A 9,559-nucleotide genomic window follows, 5' to 3' on the forward strand; every position below is an offset into this window, starting at 1 on the left:
GTGGAAATCCTCTTACTCTCAATGGTCAGTTTAATTTCCTCCGTATTCTCAATCCATGTTTATTGCCAACTGCTTCAGTGATAGCGAAAGATGTTTTCTGCTAATTTTGTTATTGTTGTGGTAAAGTTTAGTTAAGGCATTACATTTTCATTTTAAATAGATTTTGACTCAAATCCAAATTGATTAACAAAATCTTCATAAGAGTCTAACGGTATGGACTAAATAGTTCATCGAAAAAAACGTTAGAGACTAAACAGTTCATTGAGAAAAAAGGTTAGAGACCTTACCATATGTTTTTAAAAATACAGAGACTAAATAATGTATTTTATTAAAATATAAGGATTAATAAATTAATTACCTTTTAAAAATTCAGAATGTGGATAAATAAGATATATTAAGTTTAAAGGTGTATATATATATGTTTAAAAAAAAAAAAGAAAAAAGAAAAAAGTGAAGCTTAAATTTGATACTCAAAACTAGGGCTGTGCATTATGCGGTTTGAAACCGTAAAACCGAACCGACACTGTTCGGTTTTTCGGTTTGGTTTTATTATTATACGGTTCAGATTTGGTATGTTATTTTGGTGAATATCGGTTTTCGGTTCGGTTCGATTCGGTTTCTAATAAAAACCGAAATAACCGAACCGTACCGATTAGTTGCTACTATGTTGTATAAAACATGTATAGTTGGAAAAAAAAAATTATAATCCTTTCTAAATTTATACACACCACCTATCTAACTTTTGAATTTATGATTCTAAAAAAAACATTTAATATAACCATTAAATTCTAATCTAATATCTATTTACCTTAAGTTTGAATTTAATATAACCATTAAATTCTAATCTAAAACCTATTTACTTAAAAAAAAATTTTAATATAACTATTAGTATATGAATTAAAGCTTTGTGCTTTTTAAATTATTTATAAAGTTTTATATAATTCGGTTAATTCGGAAAAAACCGAACTGAACCGAAAAAAATCGGTTCAGTTCGGTTCGGTTTATGTTCTTACGTCGATTCAGTGCGGTACAAGATTTTTAAATATTTCGGTATTCGGTAAATTCGGTTTGGTTCGGTTCGATTTTAAACCGATGCACAGCCCTACTCAAAACAAGCCTCACGCGTAGTGTATACATTATCCCTTATTATTATTATCACTTTTGTTCACCAATTTTGACTTCCTATTTTTTGTCAAAAAAAAAAAAAAAAAAAAACTCACCAACTCCCTCTCTAATTTGTTTATTATTTATTTATATATATCAAACACCTCCCTCCTAATTTTTCCACCTAAAATCATCTTCTCCATTTCCCTATCAATGGCTCTCCCTGTAATTCCTCTCTCAATTTTTCTCCTACTCTTATCCTACCTACTCTACCGCCGCTTCCGTTACAAGCTTCCGCCGGGACCTAGGCCATGGCCGGTGGTCGGAAACCTCTACCAAATCGAGCCTGTGAGGTTCCGATGCTTCGCGAAGTGGGCTGAGATTTACGGTCCAGTATTCTCGGTGTGGTTCGGATCTACTTTGAATGTGATAGTTACGAATGTGGAATTGGCTAAACAAGTTCTGAAAGAGAACGATCAACAGTTAGCTGATAGGCACAGAAATAGATCGTCGGCGAGATTCAGTAGAGACGGGAAGGATCTAATTTGGGCGGATTATGGTCCTCACTATGTTAAGGTTAGAAAAGTTTGTACTCTTGAGCTTTTTACTCCGAAACGACTTGAAGCTTTGAGACCGATTCGAGAAGATGAAGTTACTGCTATGGTTGAATCTATCTTCCTCGACTGCACAAAACCTGGTAATCTCACTTCTTTATTTATTTTTTTATTTGTTTATTGTTATTCTTTGTGCCTAGAAATAAATATTCTGATTGGACTGAACCAATTTTGCTCCTGGCTAGATCTAACCAAACGATTTTAGAATAGAGAGCCAAACGACACTTAACGGATGTTAAGCTCCATTGTTTCATGGAAATAGATATTTTCAGAAAAATGGAAATATATATTTTCCTATAATATTGAAATTTGTAAAATAAGGACACAACGCTAAAAAAAATTATGATAATAATGAATTAAACTTCAAAAAACATTACGGTATAAATGCATTTTCCCAAATAATCCTTGTAATACCAAAGTAAAAGGTAGTATGTGGATTGAAGTTTCTAAAAATATAATATTATAAATGGTAGTGGAAAACATCTTCTATTTTTATTTATTTATTTTTTAAAATATTTGGACATGTTGAGTTAGGATTTTTTATTTTCTACTTTGAACCTCTAATAGGGTAAAAAATCTAATACAGTTAAAAAAGGGTTTAAAATTATATTTTTTTTTAAGTAATGTTTTTACATTTTTCTTATAATCATATCATGCATATGTATATTAAAAACTGTTTTTACTGTTATAACTAAAATTTTCTATTCATATATGAAATGAATAACAGTTTATCAATAGAGTTTTATTTTTCAAAACTAACTTTTATGGTCATTAAGACATAATATTTATGGTCATCAAATACTTATGTGACAGAAAATAAAAGATCAGAAGTAGAAATTTAATGTGTAAAAATAAAAGGCTTAATACATCAATTGCATTCTTAATTTGTATAAAATTTTCAGTTAGCCCCTTGAACTTGCGTAAAATGTAATCAATCGGTTGTAGAAAAGTAAATTAAAATGCGGAAGATGTATTCCACGCATCTTAGAATGTTATTACATAATTCAAAAATAAATTAAAAATGAAGTTATTACTTGTTCAACTATAAAACTTGTCTTCATTAATATTAAAACCGTATACCCCGATCTTGGTCGTTTTACTTTCTTTTAAGACACCTGCAATACATTTTACGAGTTTAACTTATTTTTTTGCAACTGAGTGATCAATTGATTACATTTTATGCAAGTTTAAAGGATTAACTTAATATTTTATACAAATTGAGGAAGCTATCGGGATACTTTAAAGTTTAGGGAGCCAATTAACCTTTTTTTTTTTTTGGACAAGTTCATGTATTAAGCCAAAATAAATTATGGAAAGTTTAATGTACTATATATATGACGTTATGGAGAGTATCACACTAAACAAGGCAAATGTTTTTGAGACTAAAATGGACCAAATTGCCCATAATCAAATGGCTTAATTAGGCTGCTTTTTTTACACATAATCATGAGCTATAAATGCCTATCACAATTATATAAAAAAGAAAAATGACTATTGGACTGCTCATTAAAGAAGGATGGCGGTATGATAACCTTCATTTTCATTTGTGGAATTTATCCTCTTTTGCAAAGAGACTCTCCATCTTCTTCCTTGGAGAATGAAACTCAAAATCATCTCTTTTGTTTTTCCCAAAATCATTCATTATTACGTTTACAGCAACAAAGGGCAAAATTGACAAAGGCTATAAAAAAACTCCATAACGTCATATATTTGTGACTTTTTCCCAACCTCCAAAACGTCATATATATATAAAAATGGAGTAGAATATAAAAGATTGGCCATTATAAATCGACCCTGCAGTTGCTTTCGAAACAGCTGGCTCGTCTTGGCATTTTCTCATGTAGACTTGGAGGCTGTGCCTATGTACTATGGAATACGGCGTGGTAATAAATTCGAGTCATAAATGTCAAATTTAAAAAGTGCAGATTTAGCTTACATACGAAATGATATATGTTTAACTTTAATGTTACTAATAAGATTAATTTTATTTTATGTTATTAAAATTTGAAAATGCTAGTTTGGATGTATTTTATTATAGATTCTAAATTGAAGCAGTTCCTTACATTATTTTTGCTGGTTATTCGTAACTATTTTAGTAACACATTAAATATTCTACACTTTTACATTTTTATGTGATTAATTTATATGTGATAGACTTAGTTTTTAGCATTTTAATAGGTTTTTTTGTAATTTTGATATAATTGATGTTTGGAGATCTTAACTGACAGTTAAATCATTTTTTTTTAAAAAATTTCGGTAATGTAGATTGATCTTGCTTAGGGTTAAATTTTCAACAATTTCATATATTTGAGCTAAATATACACTTAACTTTGGGATTAAACCCTAAATATGAGTAATAAAAAGGATGGTTTTAATTTAAGATTAAAAAATGGAAAAAGAAAAGGCGGATAACTAGATAGATTTTGCAGACAAAATAAGTAATGAAGATGTTGGATCATATTCAGGACACCATATTTGGCAACAGCAATAAATAACTATTCAATAATAAGAAAATTTGGTGTAAAATTGTTATCGAGTATCAAGACTGAAAATAAATGCCTTCACTTTTTTGAGAAAAAAATAAATAAATACATATATATAGTGATAACAGTAGCCTGAAAAGTCAAGATTCCCGTTAACATTTTTGGGAAGTACAGATTTACCTTAAATATATGAAATAGTGTAATTTTACTCGTAACGTTATTAAACAAGTTCATTTTTACCTTTATACAACAGAAAACTGGAACCGACTCATTTGGTAAACTTAAATAATGTCATTTCGGCCGGTTAACAGAGTAAATATTTTAACATGATTGATGTTTGCAAATCTGATATGATAATTAAATAATTAAATATTTGTTTAAATTTTCTATCAATTAAGGATAAAATTGATTTTAATTGATAATATTAGAGATAAAATTGCATTATTCATATAATTGACAATATTAGGTGCAACCTTATCTCTAAAATTAATGACAGTTATTGGCTATTCAATGTCTTACATTTATTCTCTTCACAAACAATAAGTTAAGTGTTTGTTTCAAAAAGGAATTTTTTAAATATAATTTTTAGTCTACATCAAGAATTGTTCAGAGCTACCGAATTTCAATAACTAAAGCAGATGCCTTAATATAGGTGTAAATCAGGCAGGTACTTGTGTTTTTATATCATGGGTCATCACTATAAATTTTGGTGGACAATCCAAATTTGACAGTTAGTTGGGTTAGGTGTCAACCCAATTAGTTAAACATTCTTCTTATTTTTTCAGAACATTGTATAATTGGGAAAAATAGTGTCATTGTCTTTCATTTATTTTCCAGCTTTATTACCCACCAACACTTGAAAGGATAAGAAGCCAAAATTAATAAATGAATTCTTTATGGTTTGGGTTTCAGTTGTGATCCACTAGCAAGATAAAGGGATGGTAGGCTCCAGATTATTCCCATTTTGGTGGATTACTCTCATCTTATTTTAGGGTAAATTCTTCTCGTTTGCGATTAGGAAATGACCGGGATTTTTTGCTTTATATTAAATCAAGGACCTTAAAATTAAAATAAGTGTTTGATGATTTTAAAATTGAAAAATTATAAAACTTGATGATGTTTTAAGTAACTTTAATCTTTAAATTTTTAATTTTGAGGTCATTTAGGTGTGGTTTCGTGAGTAGAAAGGGAGTGAATGTTTAAAGAGAGAAAACTCTGAAAATGATGATTTTGGAAAATAAAATATTTGGTTAAATGTGGTACTAAACAACTTTAATTCTTGGAATTTTCCATTTTGAGATTGTTAGCATCATTTTTATAGTGTCTAACTAAACGAAAAGTAAAAATCTAATCATTTACTTTTAGTCACATTAAGCTTTTATTTAACAAATTAGATAGTTGTGAACATCGATTCAGTTAAACGAGCGTTATTCGTTTTATTTGTGTTTGAAATTGTGTTTTATTACGGGTTCTCTACATTACACAAATATAAAATATTTGCTTTCGAAATGTTAACAATGCAAATTTCGAATGCAACATATAATGATTTACACTATGTTATAAGGACTTGATACGAAACAAAAGATAGAAGCTTAATGTGCAAATCCAGTCAACTCAGAATGATCAAGATGGTTTTTGCCTAAAGAGCCATTAAAATCAGCATGATCAAGATGCTTTTTGCATAAAGAGATTACATGTCAACAATATATGATATTGTTAGGTTTTGAGTCATTATGAATTAGGCTATTTGCACCATTTTATTAGCAATCCAATAAATATATTTACCTCCCTATTTTATTTGTTGATCTTTGTAATAACAACACAATGTAAATGCAGAAAGTAATGGAAAAAGTCTGTTAGTGAGGAAGTATTTGGGAGCAGTTGCATTCAACAACGTAACAAGGCTGGCATTCGGTAAGCGATTTGTCAATGCAGAGGGCGTAATGGACGAGCAAGGCAAAGAATTCAAGGCGATCAACGAAAACGGACTCAAGCTAGGTGGTTCACTTGCAATGGCAGAACACATTCGATGGCTTCGCTGGATGTTCCCCCTCGAGGAGGAAGCATTCAATAAGCACGGAGATCGAAGAGACCGCCTTACTCGAATCATCATGGAAGAGCACACACTTGCTCGCCAACAAACCGGTGGTTCCAAACAACATTTCGTCGATGCGTTGCTTACACTGCAAGAAAAATACGACCTTAGCGAAGACACAATCATCGGACTTCTTTGGGTACGTAACATATAAATCAAAAGACTAGCTCATCCGAATATGCTTATACAACATGTCAATTGACTTGGAAAACATTTGTGTGCAGGATATGATAACTGCAGGCATGGACACAACAGCAATAGCAGTAGAATGGGCAATGGCGGAGGTGATTAAGAATCCAAGAGTGCAACAAAAAGTTCAAGAGGAGCTAGACCGAGTAGTCGGGTTCGAACGAGTAATGACTGAATCCGATTTCTCAAATCTTCCTTACCTACAATGTATAGCCAAAGAAGGACTCAGAATGCACCCACCAACACCTCTAATGCTCCCTCACCGTGCAAATGCTGACGTGAAGATCGGTGGTTATGATGTACCAAAGGGATCAAATGTTCATGTGAATGTATGGGCAGTAGCTCGTGATCCATCCGTGTGGAAGAACCCAAACGAGTTTCGGCCCGAGAGGTTTCTGGAGGAGGATGTGGACATGAAAGGGCATGATTTTAGACTACTTCCATTTGGTGCAGGAAGGAGAGTGTGTCCTGGAGCACAACTTGGTATCAATTTGGTGACATCTATGTTAGGACATTTGCTGCATCATTTTACTTGGACACCAGCACCAGGTATGAAACCAGATGAAATTGACATGTCTGAAAATCCTGGGTTGGTTACTTATATGAAAACTCCTTTACAAGCTGTGCCTACGCCTCGATTGCCTTCCGAACTGTATAAACGCGTGCCTGCTGATATCTGAGTTTCCGATTTTTGTTGTGTTTCTGCATTTGTATTTAGAATTTTTATGTTCTTCCACTCTAAACAATGTTGAGAAATGTATGCTTCTAAGGAAACAACATATTGTATGTTTGTTGAAATTGATATGAGGCTATTTGGTTGTTTGTCCTTAGATGATTCTCGATTCTAACTAACAGCCTTCAAATATGATGTTTGTTGCTGTTTATTGTTTGATGTTGCTAGTAGCAGATGGAAGTTAGTTATTTTTTTTTTTGAAATAGTTAACCGTAGCTAATCTAATCCTAACTAAACAATTTTATTCTAATGTTTAGCTTGAAAAAACAAAAAGGAAAGCAAAAGGAGCATCGAGAATGAGAATTAAATGAATATTAAACACTGAACATTTTATATCTATCGTTTGGATTGGTGTTAATTGGAAAATTCGATTTAAGAATGGTTAGGATATTTCACTACTAGGGGCTGTTTTTAATTCATAATTAAAAATAGTCCGTTATCTAAAGTGTCTATTAGATAAGCTTGTTGTAGGAATCCCCTTTAAAGGGATTCCTGAAGCCACTGCCAACTCTCGTTCCTAGATAATAGTGCATATACAATTTTCTTTTTATATAAAAAATTATTATATTAAGTAAATTAAAAAAATATTTAAGTAAATACTTTTTATTATTGTAAGTATTCATTAAAAATTTCATTTTGAAGATTAGAAATTAATTTCTCACTTAGATTTTGTGCAAGATCCAATTCTTTTACATAATTACTTTGCCTAGCACTTAAGTTAGTAAGTTTGGAGGAAGACCGACTAATAATTGTGGGCAGAATTACTAGAGCCACACAGTCGACGGGTGTTCAGATACTATCTCCGCGAAAAGTGGTAGCAGAGCCAAGGTTACGACGGAAATGCCAATGTTTGCGACGGATTTGCATCAAAGTTACTATGGATTGGTGACCATTTTGATGAAATCCATATTCTTGGTGAGCCTCATGCAACACAAAACACAAAGGCGTTATCCTCCATTCTACTATTGGCTCAAACTTCAGACCCCGGAACCTTCGGAGTATAAGATCCCACCTGGTAAGTTATGGCTATCAAGGCTATATCTTCGATGGTAAGTACACTCGCGACCTCCCCTACAAGATAACATTTCTTATGTGGAGGGGGGGAGGGGCGTTCATGGTGGTTAAATCGAGAGAGAATGATATGCTAGGGGGTCTCATCATGCCATAGCTTGGTTTTCACCTCCTAGTACAAGTTTAGAAGACCCTCATCAATCGCTTTGAACTCGCGGAAGCAGAAAAAACTCCTTAATATATAGAATCATGGTAGGAAAGAAAATCCAGTTGTAACGAGTAACAACCCTAAGCTTCTCTGATTTATCAATAGGTAAATTCCTATCCTCCATGTGCTAGAATCGCTCGTCTAGAAAATTTCCAATGAAGAAGAAACTTTGGGCATTTCATGACTAACTCGAAAGACGATTTCTGGTGTTATAGAGAAGGATGCACACAAAATCACACACAAAAAGCAAAGCAAATATGAGAAAGAGTTCAAAAGAAGGCTATCTTGAATATAAAGGATTTTTGTTTATTTCGGGGATAAAATGATGAACCTGAATGCCTTTTTCCTCTATATACCTGAGTTTCAACGAAGATGACTTGGTCCGAGTCTATATACCTTTCCACTATTAGGTAACCGTTACACTCATCAAATGACAAGCCTTTACATCTTAATGGACGACAACAATTTTTTTGAGATAAGTGCGAAGGAAGATAGCGGTTACTCCCCTCATATTAATTGATTCGGGCTGAAAAATGGAGAGTAGGGATCTATTTCAGATCAATTCTCCCTGAAACCCATGTTGCTATAAGAAAAGCCCACTAAGAGCATCTTCAATGCAAAGTGCTTACAAGAACTGCTTGATGAGATGTGTGCTTGAAAAAGTACCTTACATTGAAGTAATAAGGGTTACTTAAATAATTATGATAATGTTACCAATTGACATTCCTTTGTCGCCCTTAATTTTTGGCATCCCTTTTAGTAACTTTAAAAAGTGCTTGCAGTGGAGATGCCACTTCACCGCCAAAAATAGCAAGATAATGCTTTCATAGTTACTCACACCTATAAGGTAACTCTTTCTCTCTCTTTTCATTATAAGTTCATTATACACTTTCCTTTTATATCCTAAGTTTACTGACTTAGCTATCAATGGTTTCAACATCAAAAAGTTGGACCAAACCCAACAACTTGTACCAGTTCCAATTTGACAATTAGATAGGATAAATTCTCATACCCACTCTGTATTGTTCTTATATATATATATAACAAAAAAAGAAAAAAATTGAACCCTTCACCTCTTTATAGATTAACTTCCAACTAATGATATTTATTACCAACAATATA

At 32.3% G+C, this 9,559-nt stretch overlaps 1 protein-coding gene across 1 annotated transcript; it reads left to right on the forward strand.

The window, feature by feature from the left end:
- Positions 1 to 1,284: 1,284 nt before the first annotated feature.
- Positions 1,285 to 7,315, forward strand: LOC136205432 (cytochrome P450 98A2). Its single transcript, XM_065996019.1, has 3 exons — positions 1,285 to 1,801; positions 6,038 to 6,435; positions 6,521 to 7,315. The coding sequence occupies exons 1-3, from the start codon at positions 1,318 to 1,320 to the stop codon at positions 7,163 to 7,165; spliced, it is 1,527 nt and encodes a 508-aa protein (XP_065852091.1). The 5' UTR covers positions 1,285 to 1,317; the 3' UTR covers positions 7,166 to 7,315.
- The last annotated feature ends 2,244 nt before the right edge of the window (positions 7,316 to 9,559 follow it).

The sequence above is a fragment of the Euphorbia lathyris genome, chromosome 9 (assembly GCF_963576675.1).
Source record: "Euphorbia lathyris chromosome 9, ddEupLath1.1, whole genome shotgun sequence".
NCBI classification, from domain to species: Eukaryota; Viridiplantae; Streptophyta; class Magnoliopsida; order Malpighiales; family Euphorbiaceae; genus Euphorbia; species Euphorbia lathyris.

What these genes read in the sequence shown, in the direction of transcription:
- LOC136205432 (XM_065996019.1), top strand. Translation starts at nt 1,318, where the DNA reads ATGGCTCTCCCTGTAATTCCTCTCTCAATTTTTCTCCTACTCTTATCC. An exon ending in CCTCGACTGCACAAAACCTG is followed by an intron (nt 1,802 to 6,037) that starts GTAATCTCACTT and finishes ATGTAAATGCAG; the next exon opens with AAAGTAATGGAAAAAGTCTG. An exon ending in CAATCATCGGACTTCTTTGG is followed by an intron (nt 6,436 to 6,520) that starts GTACGTAACATA and finishes ATTTGTGTGCAG; the next exon opens with GATATGATAACTGCAGGCAT.